Source organism: Centroberyx gerrardi, chromosome 10 (assembly GCF_048128805.1).
Source record: "Centroberyx gerrardi isolate f3 chromosome 10, fCenGer3.hap1.cur.20231027, whole genome shotgun sequence".
Taxonomy (NCBI): Eukaryota; Metazoa; Chordata; class Actinopteri; order Beryciformes; family Berycidae; genus Centroberyx; species Centroberyx gerrardi.
In genome coordinates this window covers 25029694-25046450 of record NC_136006.1, presented here as the reverse complement: position 1 = coordinate 25046450, position 16757 = coordinate 25029694, and the positions used below count along the sequence as shown (strand labels likewise).

The following is a 16757-nucleotide window of genomic DNA, read 5'->3' as shown; positions in this document are numbered from 1 at the left end:
AAAACACCAAACATCTGGATGCAGCGAACTCTCAACCTATCAACACACACACTCCATCCTCCTGCTTATACAGTTCCACCAACTGATTAGTTTAGTTGCTGTACTGTCATTGTCTATCAATCACTACTAAAACTGTATGTCTACATGTGTCTTCTCCAGCAACTCCTGACCCTGCAGGAGCAGCTGATGAGTAAGGAGGCGGAGCTAGAGCAGGCCAGAGAGGAGCAGCGCTACCTGGAGGGAGAGGTCCTCGCTCTCCGAGACAAGGTGGGTACTCCCAGTTACCAGTTAAGGAAGTACAGTAATTTGGCTGCTCAAGTTATGCGAAAAGGAAAAAGTGTGTTTGTGGTGCAGCATTGGTGTGTTTTGGGGCTGTGGGAGAAAGGGAATCATTGGCTATACTCACTATGCGCTTACTGAGGTTAAGCTGTGTACATGAACCTTTGAGTTTCCCTGCTGCCATGAATAAACCAGTTAACAGAATATTCCTGTCACCCGCCAGCTACCTCCTTCCTAGGAATAGATGGGAAAGACATGATGATCCCAGTAGTAATCTGTGCAATCTTCTTGGCACTCCTGACAAATTACCTGATGTTACAGCTAATTATACTTCTCTAAGTTGACATGAAAATGTATCCCTAATGCTGTTTACACTTGTTTCTTATGAGTTTTTCCACAAAATTCAAAAGGATGGAAAGTCAAAATGGCAGACATTAGGTGGACATCTTTGAGCAAAGCTATTTGGCATGAAGAAATCAATTTTTTTTTTAAGTTTCATGGATGTATGTGTAATGGGACTCCTGTGATCATTTTTTAAAAAGTGCATGAGATGTGATACACAATGATGTACATGAGATCCTCTGTGATTCGTATATTTTAAAATTTTGAACAGAGGTGAGATCCAAAGTAGGTTCAACGTCATTCTTTATGAATTTATAGAGAGACATGCTTCTCAGAAATGTCAAAAGATTTCGTCCCAAATGTCTGTGTGCATCTATTCCTTTTTAGTCGTGTTGCAATCAACCCAGATTTGGAGCACATTGATATGGTGTAGTCATATCAATATTTCCTTCACACGCGTAGCCAGGCCGTTGTAGACGCACTGCAATTTTGATGCAAATTGGATAAACGGTGTAGGAGTACAAAAAGTTTGTTACTCAAAAAGCTAAAGAAAATCCAATATGACAGACGCACTACAGCTCTTTCTCTCTCTCAGTCTCTCTTCAAGTGCATTTTCAAATCTCTCTCGGTTGGGGGTCTCTCTTGCGCTCTGTAAAGCGCACACACACACACACACACACACACACACACACACACACACACACAGAGTCCCATGCCTCAGGTCACACCACTCACCTCTCTGCAGGAGAAAAACATCCTGACATGGCTGTTGCCATAGCAGCCATCTCATCCTTTCAACCTGCCTCCATGTGAATGTGCGCGTGTGTGTGTGTGTGTGTGTGTGTGTTTGCTACCCACTGAGATGCATGTTTATTCATTCTCGTCTTGGGTAAATGCACATATTCTTTTTTTGTTGTTGCTCTTTGGTTTATGGAAATTGATGTTGATTTCCCCCCGGTCGCTACCTATTGATTCCTGTAAAATGCTAATATCACGCTACATCATTCAGCTCAGTTCCTCTTTACATGAGAGAACACATGCAGGGGTTGAATAAAATATTCAGCTTGATCATTATTTTGGCCTGACATAATGCATTCATCAATAAACACACAGGTCCCGTAGAGAGGAGATGGGAGGGCAGGCTTGGAGGGAGAGGAGTGGAGATAAAGACAGGAGGGGGGTGGAGGGAGGGAAGGGAGACGAGGGTGGGGAGGTGGGGGGAAGGGAGGAATTTTTTAACATATTTTATTCAGTTGTTTAACAGCCCAAGTTTAAAGGTGCTACATGTAGCATTTTTTAAACATCAATATATCATTATCACATTAATTGTGATGCCTTGTATAATTACCGTGAAAAATGAGACCATGGTGGAGACGATCGGTAGCCTCTATCTAAAGGCAGTGGACTTGTCAGTGCTAGTGTTTCTCAAAATTAACACCACATTACCCATAAACCCCTTCCTGCTTTATGCCGTATCTTCCTTTGTGCCGTAAAGCAATCCAGCAGATTTTGTGTGAAATCCAACCTGGTGGCTCACTATGTAAATTGCAATATAGAGGCTGCCAGTCTTCTCAGTGATGGTCTCATTTGTCTTATGGTAATTACACTAATGTCTCAAAATCAATGAGGTAATGATTTTTTCGGTGTTAAAATGCAACACATAGCACCTTTAAGTTACACTGGTATACTGGCAGGAGTATTCAAAATCTCATAATTTCAGATTCAGGTTTGTGAATAACATTTCATTCATTAACATTTTACATAATTACTTTTAACAAAACACAACTATTAACACTTTCAGTATACACATGGTGGAGTGATAAGTCCAAACCTCAGACTCCATATCCTTACAATAAACATAACTATGCACAGACCGACATCACACGTACAATACATTGGGTTCTTCTCATCTAGACTAGACCCCATAAAAAGTAGAGAAAAATAATAAAAGTAATAAAAGAGGGTTTAGTCTACAGTCTACGTATATCTTCCCATTGGTCATCATATGTATTTGTGTCCACACAATAAAAAAAAGTTCATTTCTTCCGGCATTAATATTTTAATGTGATTTTCAACCATATTTCACCATTTATAGAACCAGTGTTTTTTCCAGTAAGCACCACAATCACTGTTTCGGCACACATGCAAGAGAGGACATATTTTGACTAGTGGATGGATGGTGAGATAGACGTAACGAACAAACAGTTGGACAGACACTGCATTGCATTATTGACTTTTCTCTCTAGGGTGTCTGGCTCTGTTTTCATACTCTCAACAGAGCCATCCATAAAACAGCAGAGAGGCAAGCCAGAGCTCCTATAATGTGGCTGAGTTTCTACGTTTTGTCTGCTAGTGATTAAATGAACTGCTTCATTCTCCCATTGCTTTGTGTTCTCTTTAGTTGCTGAACAATAACTTGGAGGCTGTGGAGGGGAGCAATGGAGAGGTACATGAAAAGGTAAAGCTATTCTATACAGAGGGCTGCAGTACGAGCATGCACACACACACACACACACACACACACACACACACACACACACACACAGTACATCATGAACATGATAGCACTTATGGAGCCATTGGGTTCAGAGATCAGGAGATTGCTGCAACCACCAAAAGCTGATGTGCATTAGGAGCGAGGAGAGACGTGTGCGTGTGTGTGTGTGTGTGTGTGTGTGTGTGTGTGTGTGTGCGTGTGTGTGTGTGTGTGTGCATGTGTCTACAGGCATGTTATTTTTGTCAGGGAGAGGAGAGCGGCTTGTGGTTCTAGTGGTGCTTCTCCATAGGGCTCCTCTGCTGTCTATCTCACAGCACTTCACTGACTTTCAGAGAGCCTTTGGGAGTCAACACACACACACACACTCACACACGCTCACACTCACACACACACACACACACACACACACACACACACACACACACACACACACAGGGAGATGAACTTCTACCCCCGCAGCTACTGGACTGGAAACTGATTTTAGTCAGAAGGACACTGATACATAAAACATGTTACAGAGAGTTAGCCTGTATTTGTACACTGGCGGTGTTACTTATAACAGTATGAAATCCATTTTTAGTCAAAGCCTATCTGCTTCTCAGATGACCTTGTCTGGGCTGGGGTTTCACATACATACAGTGATGCTTTTTATTTAATCATGATTGTGTGTGTGTGTGTGTGTGTGTGTGTGTATGCGTTTTTGTATACCTACTTGTTTGTCCTTAGCAATATTCTTTGAGTGTGTATGTACGTGTGTGTTCATGCGTTTCTAACAAATGTACCTGCTTGTTTAAGTGTTTGGCCTTGACACTATTCTTTGTGTGTGTGTGTGTGTGTGTGTTCACAGGGGATCAATGGGTGTGTTCCTTCCCTGTACCAGGCCAGAGAGAGGAGGAGTGAAGTCATCATGAGAGGAGCGGTCACCTCAGAGAAAGAGGCCCTTCTGCTGGGTAAATATCACCAAAATGTAGATGATTCACCTCATAGAGGACTTCCAGGTGACGCAACGCACCTTCAGGCGGCCATATTGGAGGTCTTCAGCTCTTGGGCAACAGTGACTGTGAACAGACCCACAACTCAGCTGTCTCAACAGAACTGCAAAGACATGGGTACTTGCTGTGCTGTTTTTGACTGGTAACTGACTGGTAATTGGCTCTATTTGAGAAGCTAAAAATGCTGTGTCCAGATTTGGCCTAATGTTGTTCCAGGATTTCCCAACGGTACGGTAGCCTATCTATCACTGTCCTGTTGCTAACACATCTGATTAGCACACTAGCTAACACATCTAGTAGAAGCTAACCTTAGTAAGCTAGTAGTTGCATGTGAATATAAACATCATTTACTTTGCAAAATCAACCTGCTGGCTAGTTAGCTAGCTAACAAAGTCAAAAAACAACAGTTAACAGTCATGCATTTGGAGTAGAGACTAGGACAAAAGCAGCTATAGGGCTAAAGACAGTTTACTGTGTCACAGTAACCTACATTTGGAAACAATCTCAGACTATTCACTTTTACTTGTAGCATTATAGAACTGACCTACACACAACACAACAATCTTTTTCAAGTATCTCTCTTTTTCTTGCGCAGTTATTTAGCCATTATTTGCAGACAGCCCATTATCCACTGGACCTCCAAGATGGTGCAGCCATGGTTGCTAGGAGATTTGTGATGCAACTACACAGCCTCTATGCTCACGACGGCCATATTTAATTTACGTCATGCTGTGGGAAGGAAACCCTATACCTGGAAGACAGTGAAGCAGATGGAAACAGAGGCAAACTCAACCAGTCATGGGACAAAATATTTAAAATATACACCAAAATCCTTGGACATAATGGTAGAGAGATGAACAGAGATGAATGTCCCAGAAATAAGATGAATGTCCCACATATTATATTGATATCGCTGGTTGTCTGCTTTATAATGGCATATCATATAAGAAAAATATCTTACTGCAAAAGTAAATTTGTCTGCTTACGCGGGAGACTCTCCTGCTGTAGCCTACTTGTCTTGTGGAGCGTTTTATTTCCAGCCTCCAAAGCTGCACAATGGGGCACTGTGAATGTTCCATGGCTGTCTGTTAGGATAACACTAATGATAGTGAAAATTCACACACCCACATACAGATAAGTCACATATATGCAGAAGCATGCGCACACTGACATTCATACTCCATTCAACTCACATTGCTGCCATCATGTTCGCACTCGCACGCACACACACACACACACACACACACACACACACACACACACACACACACACACACACACACACACTTTTTCTGGTGTCTGGGGGTTAAGAAGGCTCTCAACCAGAACCACAGAACAAGACAAACCCCTCTACCACGGAGGAGACTGTAAAACACAAATTGCCTAAATCCTCATGTCTCTCTTTGCCTCTCTCTCTCTCTCTCTCTCTCTCTCTCTCTCTCTCTCTCTCTCCCTCTCTCTCTCTCTCTCCTTTTTTTCCCTTCCATCCTCTTCCAAGCTCAGAAAGATGCATCTCCCTCTCCGGAGGGCCTGCATATCAACCGGAGTGAATTCATTTGAGCTGCTTTTCTTTCTTTCCATTGTATAAATCTCCGTGTTATACATGCAGCCATAGCACTGCTGGCTTCTCCTCGCATCACCTTGAGAAAAACATCGAGTGTACTGCATGCTATTTGTGCTGAAGGGACTGCTTTGTCCAGAGCAGAGGAGAGCAGAGGAAACAGCAGCACATTTATCTCTCTTAGTGGCGCCCAGAGAAACCAAATATGAAGGAGCGGAGAGGCAGAGCTCTCTATCTTCCTCCCTGGCTGCCTGCAACCTGCAAAGCTGCTGCTACTGTAAGCTTTTCATTTAAAAATACAGGCACATGTAGCCTATCTTTACACACACACACAAATAGGGATGAAATTGGAATAAATAAATGCATGCACATATGGGTATGCATATATAGTATGCACACACTCAGGACAATATTGGTATAAATTCATGCATGCACATACAGTATTGTACACTAAAAAAAAGGTGTGTGATTTTTGTTTTACATTTAAGCTCAACAAATATTAATAACAACATATTTAGACACAACATACTATTCAGTTATTGACTTACGTCGGGTTGAAAAGTAGACTAACACACATGTATGTTGTCCCAGACTAGACACACAGATGTGTTGGAAATGACTCATCCTTTTTAAGAGTCTACACACACACATGCATAGCCTACACACACACACACACACACACACAGAACAGGAGCCCCTCTTTCTCCCCCCAGTTCTCATCCGGTGGCGCTGTTCCATGTGAGCGGGCCTGGTGGAGGGAATTGAATTAGGCCTGTCTGTAATTGCCAGCGTTTCGCCACATAAATCAAGGAAATAAATATTGGCTGTGCCGGGTCCTCCGGGGGACGGCACTATATTCCCTCACCCCCCCTTCTGCATGACTGCCTACCTTTGCAGGACCTCTCAGAAGTAATCAACTCAAGTGCTGTTTCTGCTCCGGCCAGCATTTTTTATGGAGCCGCCCTGCCATTTGTTTATTGTGCAGCACTTCACCGGGATGCAGATTGCCTGCCCAGCTGGAGTCCTGCATCTTGATGTCTGATATCCACTTCTGTCTCACCTCTTTGTCCTCTCTCTCTCTCTCTCTCTCTCTCTCTCTCTCTCTCTCTCTCTCTCTCTCTCTCTTCTTTTCTCTCTCTCTCAGAATCAGAATGGCTTTATTAGCATGACAAGCCTACTTCTGGTGCCAAAGCACTCAGGGAATTAATATAAAATCTACACAATAAAAGTTTATACATGCATACAGATATTATTTAACAGGACAAAGTGAATCAGAATGAACAATCACACACAAGAAACAATAAAACACAACATTTCAGGGAGACTTTTTTCCATAGTATTCTGTTTGACTGTTCAATATTCATCTTTGTTACTCTTAGTCTGCAAATTGTGACATAAATATATACAACCTCCAGCAATATAAATTGTGTTGCTCTCCTCACCCCATACAATTTTCATCTTTTTCATCTTTTCTGTTCATCTTTTATCTCTGAGGGCTTGTAAACCTTTGATTCTATCACACATCTCTGATAGAGATACTTAGGATCTCATCTTCAATCTCATTTTGTCTGCAGTCTGAACAGAGACATTCTTGTCTTTCATGCCATGAATTTTTATGATGACCTTTTTCAATTGCCAAGTGGTGGTTCAGTACTTTGTTAAATATTTTGTTTTCAAGTCTTTTGCTGAAGCAAAGTGTTCTGCTTTATAATCTGTGTCTCTCTCTCTCTGCAGGCATCATATCCACCTTCCTCCATGTCCATCCATTTGGGGCCAACATCGAGTATCTGTGGTCTTACATCCAGAGACTGGACTCAAAGGTAAACGAACACACACAGCTTCCTGCTTTCCATAATATTAGGTTACTGTATTTTTCTATGATAATGACCAGATGACACAAACATATTGAGTTCATCACACTATCCTTTAATACATAAAGATATTGTTGAGGATATTCCTAGAGTTTTATTGCTTCAACAACAAGGATTATGTAGACAAATACAAGCATTATATAAAAAACACTGTAAAAGTGTGGCCTGTTATAAGGTCACTTACATAATGGTTCAAAACTACTGCGTGCTCCACATTTCCATTTTCTATCTTGCTATTTCTTTCTATCTTATTATATTTCCATCTCTCTCTAACCCTCCATCACAGATTGATTTCTATCTCTCTCTCTCCTTTCACTCCATCTCAGTTTAATCCACTTCAATTTATTTTATTGGCAAATAGGCTATTATTTGTGTTGCCATAACATTTCTTTTAAAAACAAAAATCATACAATTAAATGTTAAAATAGCAATTTATTATTTGCAGTTTTTCAAAAATATGATGCATCTCTCCCTCCATCCTGTCTGTATGTAGATATGTAACTGTGTGTGTGTGCATACATTTGACTGCATATATGTGTGTGTGTGTGTGTGTTGCAGGTGTCAGCGGGGGAGCTGGAGCGTCTGATGGTTCGTCTCCCCAGCATGTTCCGGCAGGAGCTGAGCGGCGTCGGCGCCACGCTGGAGAAACGATGGAAGTTCTGCGGCTTCGACAGCCTCGGCTCGGCGTGACGCAGGGAGAACACGCGCACACACACCGGGAACACACACTGACGTGAACGGAAAGCCATAGGCTACGTGTGTGTGTGTGCGTGTGTGTGTTCTTCTTCCTCGGATCACGTCGGATGTACAGTGGCGCGTCGGACGTGGCGAGCGATGACGATCCTCATTCAAGCAGACACTGGAAATGCGAGTGCAAATCCTATGTGGAAATAATGGAACGGACGGACGCTCAGACCTCGGAGACCAAGACGTCCCAAAACGAAATTCACCTCCTGACGTTTAGTTGAGGTGAACTCATCTACAGTCTCTCCCACATTGCAGATATCTATCATGGCAGCAGGTGGACTGCAACCGGACCCGACACGTCAGAATCAGGATAGATCAAAAGTAAAGACGCACCTCCTCCCTCTGTCTTTCTTCTGGGTATGTAAGGGCGTTTTCAAACCTGAGTCTGTTTGCTTTGGTCTGAATCAGGGTCTCTGGTTGTCGTGTCTCTGACACACTCAGAGAAAAACCCAGCGGTAACGAATCAGGAGAAAGAAAGAGTGCAAAAGCTGTATCCAAAGTTGTTCCTTCGTTGCATTTCCGCATTTGGTTCGGTTATGTTTGACACAGCAACATTTCAAGCCAGCCCTAATTTGTCAAAAACATGGGAGCAGGCAGTTCCTTCATTGGTCAGAATTTAGGTGCGGGAAGGGACTTTATTCTGGGGTAAAACTCATCCATAACCCATAATTCATGGAGTGTTTAACCCATAATGCTTAGTTCTTCCTGTAGTTGGGTGGGATCATGATTGGATGACATTCTCCCTGCAAACGAAGTTGGGTTGATTTGGAAACAGACAGAAACCTTCCTCTCAACAAGGCCTCGGTCTGATTGCTGTGTTCCAAACGAACCAAACCAAGAGGCGGAAACCACTCTAGGGTTTGAAATAGATACTCCAAACCAACTAGGTGTGAAAATGCCCCAAGCCACCTGTCATCAAGCTGCATGCAGACATCCTGGACATGGACTGGAGGGATGGAGGTGGGAAGAGGACAGGATGTGGTGGTGGGGGGGGAGGTGAGGATGATGGGAATGACAGTGGATATGTGTGGGAAAGGAAGGGAGAAAACGGGGCGATGTACTCGATTCAATCATTCAGCTTAATTTATTTCGTTATATAAAGAAGCTGTTCAGTGAGGAAAGCGGCGGGCTGAAACGTCTAGCCGCACCATGAGTTGCACATCTCAGTGTGATGAAATAAATTAAGCTGAATGATTGAATTGTCCCGACTGTGTTCTGGTTTTTGAAATATCTTTGGAGCTTCTCTTGGGGAGCCGATGCCAGTTTTGCGAACCTCAACATAAGGAGTTATTTTTGACGGAATTATTTTCCCACTGAATTCAGAGAAAGGTAAAGAAAGAAAGACGGTAAGCTAGAGGACAGGAATGAGCAGTGAACAAGGGAGCTGGGTGACAGAATGAGGTTAGAAAGGGAAAGACAGGGATGGAGGGATGAGGATGGAGGGTGGGACTCCACAGATTCATAACTGAACCTGGTGGATCCTCTGGATATCTGGACTGTTGAGGTGTTTGCTGCAAAACGTCTGGTTTCACGCTGCATCACTGCTTCAGGTTTGACATTCTCTCTCTCTCTCTCTCTCTCTCTCTCTCTCTCTCTCTTTCTCTCTCTCTCTCTGTCTCTCTCTCTTTCGAGTGGCCCAATTCTTGTGAGTATCTTCATGTTCCCATCCTGTTGTTGATGTGTTGATATAAGTTACAGTAAGTCTGTCTCTTGTCTGCTCTAGGCTGGGTTTCCCAACACCACCATAGCGCTAATTAAAGTTGGACCGATACAGATTAAAAAAAAAAAAAGTATCCAGTGTTTGTGGGAAAGCCTTAAACTGCATTTAGACCATCATGGGACACTAAAACTCTCCATTGAAACGCAGACTGATAATCATAATCATAACATATTCATGCATATTTGTGATCTGATCAAAATGTCACATTAGAATCAATTCAAGTTAAGAGCTTCCCATAGACAACGAGTGTAATATTGATCCATTCTACAATAAATATGTAGGCTAATCAATCAAACTGCATCATATCCATCATATCAGGGGTGGACGACACTGACTGGTTCATATCCCATTTTTAATAAAGGAAAATATCACCACATATATCGCTCTAACTTCCATTATAAGGGGCTTCTGTGCTTTTGGGAAACCCGCCCTAGCTTGATTATGTTGTATCCATGGGCCTTTGTGTTATGATGATGATGATGATGATGATGATGATGATGACGATGACGGTATGCATTCTCCTCATACCTACGCATTTAAATTATGTTGTGTTTTTTGTAATTAAATAAAGGTGTTTTTATCCAAGCCTCATCCTCATTCCAGTTATTCCAGTGCGATGCTGGTGAATCTGGCTGACAAGGATGATGTAAATGGCTGTTCACACCCACAACCGGAGAGCTGCTTCTGATGTAACACCGCCGTAATAGACATGTTTATTGATAATGGATGTGTGTGTGTGTTCACATGCAGGGTTTTGTGCCTGCCTGTGTGCATGTACATGACGTGCAAGAGCTCAAGATATTCATTTTTCAGGCACAGGATAACTAGATGAAAAACTAGGGCAGAGCTTCACTGTGTCAAACCCAATCTATACCATCAGATGAAAGGCGTCTGAATATGAATATGGATGATGCGAATGCATTTCTTCTCTATCTGTGGTTCCTAAATCTCCCCCAGCATGAGACAAAATCCACTCCACAAAGGAATCAACAGCAGCAGTAGATCTGATTGGAGTGGCGTTGACTTAATCCTGGAGTGATGGAAAGTCATGCAAAGGGCTTCGTACTGTTTCATGGATGTACTGCTTTACTGTGTGCTGTATATCCATGTTGGAAAAAAAATCTTACCTGGCTTAATATGTAAATTTCCAGCCGATTATACAGTCTAGTGAGTTTCACTGTCATGCCAGCAGTCATTTTAAGAGTGGGTGTAACGTTTTAAAACTGCTTATGTCTCATTTTGAAATGGAATTCTTCATGTGGGTCTGTAGAGAATTAACCATCCACAAACCTGTAGTTCCTATCAGACCTGCAGTTTCTATCAAACCTGTAGTTCCTATAAACCTGTTTCTATCAAACCTGTAGTTCCTATCAAACCTGTTTCTATCAAACCTGTAGTTCCTATCAAACCTGTTTCTATCAAACCTGTAGTTCCTATCAAACCTGTAGTTCCTATCAGACCTGCAGTTTCTATCAAACCTGTAGTTTCTATCAAACCTGCAGTTCCTATCAGACCTGCAGTTTCTATCAAACCTGTAGTTCCTATCAAACCTGTAGTTCCTATCAAACCTGTTTCTATCAAACCTGTAGTTCCTATAAACCTGTTTCTATCAAACCTGTAGTTCCTATCAAACCTGTTTCTATCAAACCTGTAGTTCCTATCAGACCTGTTTCTATCATACCTGTAGTTCCTATCAGACCTGTTTCTATCAAACCTGTAGTTCCTATCAGACCTGTTTCTATCAAACCTGTAGTTCCTATCAGACCTGTTTCTATCAAACCTGTAGTTCCTATCAGACCTGCAGTTCCTATCAAACCTGTAGTTCCTATAAACCTGTTTCTATCAAACCTGTAGTTCCTATCAAACCTGTTTCTATCAAACCTGTAGTTCCTATCAAACCTGTAGTTCCTATCAAACCTGTTTCTATCAAACCTATTTCTATCAAACCTTTAGTTCCTATCAAACCTGTTTCTATCAAACCTGTTTCTATCAAACCTGTAGTTCCTATCAAACCTGTTTCTATCAAACCTGTAGTTCCTATAAACCTGTAGTTCCTATCAGACCTACAGTTTCTATCAAACCTGTAGTTCCTATAAACCTGTTTCTATCAAACTTGTAGTTCCTATCAAACCAGTTCCTATCAAACCAGTTCCTATCAAACCTGTTTCTATCAAACCTGTAGTTCCTATCAAACCTGTAGTTCCTATCAGACCTGTTTCTATCAAACCTGTAGTTCCTATCAGACCTGCAGTTTCTATCAAACCTATAGTTCCTATCAGACCTGCAGTTTCTATCAAACCTGTAGTTCCTATCAAACCTGTAGTTCCTATCAAACCTGTTTCTATCAAACCTGTAGTTCCTATCAAACCTGTTTCTATCAAACCTGTAGTTCCTATCAGACCTGCAGTTTCTATCAAACCTGTAGTTCCTATAAACCTGTTTCTATCAAACCTGTAGTTCCTATCAAACCAGTTCCTATCAAACCAGTTCCTATCAAACCTGTTTCTATCAAACCTGTAGTTCCTATCAAACCTGTAGTTCCTATCAAACCTGTAGTTCCTATCAAACCAGTTCCTATCAAACCTGTTTCTATCAAACCTGTAGTTCCTATCAAACCTGTAGTTCCTATCAAACCAGTTCCTATCAAACCAGTTCCTATCAAACCTGTTTCTATCAAACCATGTGATTCCACTTCCCACAGCATCAAAGCTCTCATCTGCTCCACATTACTCCACACAATGCAGTGGTGTCTAGACGAGCCGTCTGCACACATAAATTAAGGTGTCACATTTCCACCTTTTTTGACTTTAGTAGTAGGATAGTAAGTAGCCTTTAGCATTCAACTAGCTGCCAAGGATCTGTGGAACAGCTGATGATGGCAAGAAACAGGTTGTTGATAAAAGCAAAACAAAATGTGTATTTAACTCATTTAATATATTTAACTCTTTAATACGCATCACTATCCAGGCCTTATTTCTGCTCATTTTCTCCATTTCGGGAAAATAATTTCATTAATCTGATCTGTCATTACTCTCATATCAGACACTTCCACTGTAATTACTTCTGCCGTAATTGTTTAGGCATGCCCTTGATTCCTTTTGCATATCAATTTCAGAATATTAACATAATAAGATTATTCCTTTCTTCAAGTCAGCCTAGTGGCATTGATTAACACTGCGTCAATTCAATCCACATAGTCTTTTTTTTTTTTTTTCATTTTTATCATATATTAATTCAGTTGCTAGGATTGCATTTTTGGAGGAAGTCTAGTAATGAATAAAAAGTATAGTTTTACTTTGGTACTTATTATGGACAGGGAAGTCAGACTTGTCGGGACATTTCAGCAGAGCTCTGCATGTCCATTAGCGCCGGCAGAGCGCTAACCACAACATCCCAAAGTCCTGTATTTGTCTATGAGTTGGGGCTGGCTGAAAAGATTTTACACGGCTGCCTCCTTCTCTCTCCTCGGGGCCTAACAGAAGAGGAAAACCAATTTCACAATTTGGGGCAGCGCTTTGCTATTTATACACCGCTCCTGAATAGGGAACATGCATAATCACACAATGGCCTGTGCAGAAGAAGGAATGAGCATAAGTGCTGGAACTCCTGATGCAGTATTTATGCCTCTGTTAGGTTTACTGTGTCAACAGCAGGCCTCTGTCTCTCTATGGGGCCCTCAGTGTTCATGTCGCTATTTGTACACAACAGCTGGCAGCGGCTTTGTTCCCTCACACTCACCAGCTTACTCTTGGTGCTTCTGTTTGCCTGTGGATTTAGACAGTAGCAGCCCACAATTCAGGACAGGTGGTTTGTGGGATGACGAGAAAATGCTGCTCGAATTAGGGTTAGGCTGTTTTGGGGTGTTGAAATCTGACCATTTTCATGCCAAAAAATTGCAAGGATTCAGTGTTTTCACCCTGAATTGTATTCTTGGTAGGGAAAAGCCTCTGAAACAGCCTTTAGACCATCATGGGACACTAAAACTCTCCACTGAAAGCCAAACTAATGAAATTGTTTTGGGTGGGTTAGCAGTTCAGTAAAATCCTCCCACAAACACTGGAATGATTTCAACATTCGACATCTGATATAAAAATAATAAAAAATAAAATCATCTTCAGGAACCTCCATCATATCAGAGGTGGATGACACTGACTGGAAGATATCTGATTTTTAATAAAAGGCCAATATCGTCCCAATATATCGATCCAACCATATCTAGAACGCCAAGTGAGCTTGACTGAATGTTACAATAGTGTGTCTTGTTTGGGTATGTTAGACTAGTCTACCTTTTCCCTTTCTCTTTCCCCATTTGGCTGTTGCACCGTCTCCTAATCCCCCAGCGCCTCGTCATTTTATCCGCACCTCTCCCTTCCCCTCACATACCCTCGTCCTCTTTCTCTTCTCTTCCATCCTTCTTGTGCTTTTCCTCTCTCAGTATTTCCCTCTTCCATCTCGTTCTCGCAGAGTCCCACCCCTTCCATTTATCTCTCCCGGTGCCAGTTCTGTGTCTATTGTTCTCTTGTGTCTGAGAGCGACATCAAATACAAACAGCAAATACAGAGGAAATATCTGTCTGCTCTGGTTGTTGATGATGACTTGGGCCAGTAATTACTTCCAGCTCTCTGTGTCCTCTCTCTCTCTCTCGGCACTGCTGGATTAACAGTCAGTGGCGAGTTAGAGTAATATCTACTAGGCTGAGACTGATATATCAGTTTGCCAATACATCTGGCTGAAATTGGCCTTTATTAAAAATCAGATATGGGCCAATCAGTGTCGTCCATCTCTGATATGATGGAGCTGCCTCCCTGACACAGCTAGTCAATATGTTTTTATAATTATTTTTATATCAGATGTCTGACCAGAGAAATCATTCCAGCTTCACGGTGTCAGTCTATAAAACCTGCAGTGAAACCTGCCTAACCTGCTTTAAGGAGCTGTTAACCCACCTAAAAGAATTTTATTAGTCTGGCTTTCAATGGAGAGTTTTAGTGTCCCATGATGGTCTGAATGCTGCTTCAGAGGCTTTTCCATCCAGACAAGGATAAAATTCTGTGGAAAACACTGAATCCTTTAATATGAAAATGGACTTAAAGAGTAAGTAAAGCCCAAACCCAAATATGTGTAAAGCCTGACATCTAAAGGTAAAAAGCATGCTACTGAAATTGCCATCTGCTATTGGCTGATCTTTGGTGCTAGGTGATGTCATCTTCTATAGAGTACATCAGGTGGTGACATCACCTGGCACAAAGATCAGCCAATAGCAGATGGCAATTTCAGTTTTTTTTACCTTTAGGTGTCAGGCTTTACACAGATTTGGGTTTGGGCTTTACTTACTCTTTAAAGATATTGAATATCAGCACAAAATATCAGCTATATATCGGTAGCTTCAACCCACCAATATCGAGATCAATCTATAGCGTAACCCTAATGCCTACCAGCTGAGGCGTTGTCTCATGTGAAATGCCTCGGTGCGTTCATTTACAGTCATCCCATTTTCAAAGAAAAAAAAAAAAAACACATCCTGTCATCGCCGTATGAAAGCGGCTCGGCAGCCAACTTGCCTCCTGGCCAAAAAAATCTGTCACTTCTCCACCGCTCTGCTAGAATGCAGCACAGATGCCTGCGCCATGTGGAAGCGTGTGTGTGTATATGTGTGTGTGTGTGTGTGTGTGTGTGCATATACGCAGCCAGTCTGCTCTATAAATAATGCGTGCAGGAGCAGTGTGAGGAGGCAGGGGGAGGAGGGCGAGAGGGAGAGCAGCGTTCCATTAGCTGTGCTGCATTCCTAATGAAGCCTGTTGACAGCGGCTGTAATTAGCCATGGCTCTTTGTGTTTCCCTTTGTTGACACCGGTGTCGAGACATTGCTTCATATTCCTCCTGTTCCGCAGCCCCGCCGTTGTCGGGCCTGACAGCGCGTTATGCATGCTTGTCATTACACCTGGCAACCATTACTGTGAGAAATCCCCCGGTGTGAAATTGCATGTAGGCTACTCTGATGTGGGTTTGGGTTGAGCGCCGCGCGTTTACTGCAAATGACAGCACCGCACTCCGCATCCAAAATACGCCATCGCCCTCCCGGCTGAGGTGCACAACATGCGGTGTTATCTGTGCCGTGTGTCCAGTATCTTTTGTCTCCACGAGGCGTTCTCTGGGGCTCTATCGAGAGTTTTTCACTGAAACGTGCTTTGCTCGAGACCCAGCGCTCCCTTCAGAGACCGGTTACATCAGTGTTGTGCGGCAAGTAAAGTAGTTCCTGGAAGCGCAGCGAAACGCGCCCTCACATCAAAGCCGGAATTCTTTCGAAATATTTCTTAGAGGCCTATCATTTCAGAGCGACTACTCTCTCTCCCTCTTTGACACCCATCCCAACCCCGACACTCCCCATCCCACACATACACACACGGGTCACCTGGCCTAACCGTCATGGCGTCCGTCCAGGTTCTCTCTCCTGCCAGATAACCCCTTGGCTGTTAGATTTTGTAAGCTTTTTTGGCTGGCCTACATCTGAACGCAGCTCGCAGGCCTGTGTGTCTGACAGCTGAGCCGTGGGGTGGGGGGTGGGGGGGGTTGAGTGGGGGGTGGAGGGTGATGCAAGACAGGAGAGTCCGGCTCCTGACAGGGCTGAGCAGAAGCACAGCAGAAGCTGAGAGGTCCGGCCTGGGGCAGGAGGGTGGGGGTCGCCTCTCCTGGTGTTTGTTGTGTGGCATAAGTGGAGATGAAAGTAGATGAGATGAGGTGAGAGAAGT

The 16757-nt window shown here is 42.8% G+C and overlaps 1 protein-coding gene across 1 annotated transcript in view; it reads left to right on the top strand.

Moving 5' to 3' along the window:
- Positions 1 to 8232, top strand: part of enox1 (ecto-NOX disulfide-thiol exchanger 1) — a 38496-nt gene extending 30264 nt beyond the window's left edge. Inside the window, exons 12-16 of the mRNA XM_071903718.2 lie at positions 160 to 267; positions 3023 to 3079; positions 3966 to 4068; positions 7406 to 7491; positions 8101 to 8232. Of these exons, the coding sequence (XP_071759819.2) occupies positions 160 to 267; positions 3023 to 3079; positions 3966 to 4068; positions 7406 to 7491; positions 8101 to 8232 (486 nt within the window). The remainder of the gene's footprint in view (positions 1 to 159; positions 268 to 3022; positions 3080 to 3965; positions 4069 to 7405; positions 7492 to 8100) is intronic.
- The last annotated feature ends 8525 nt before the right edge of the window (positions 8233 to 16757 follow it).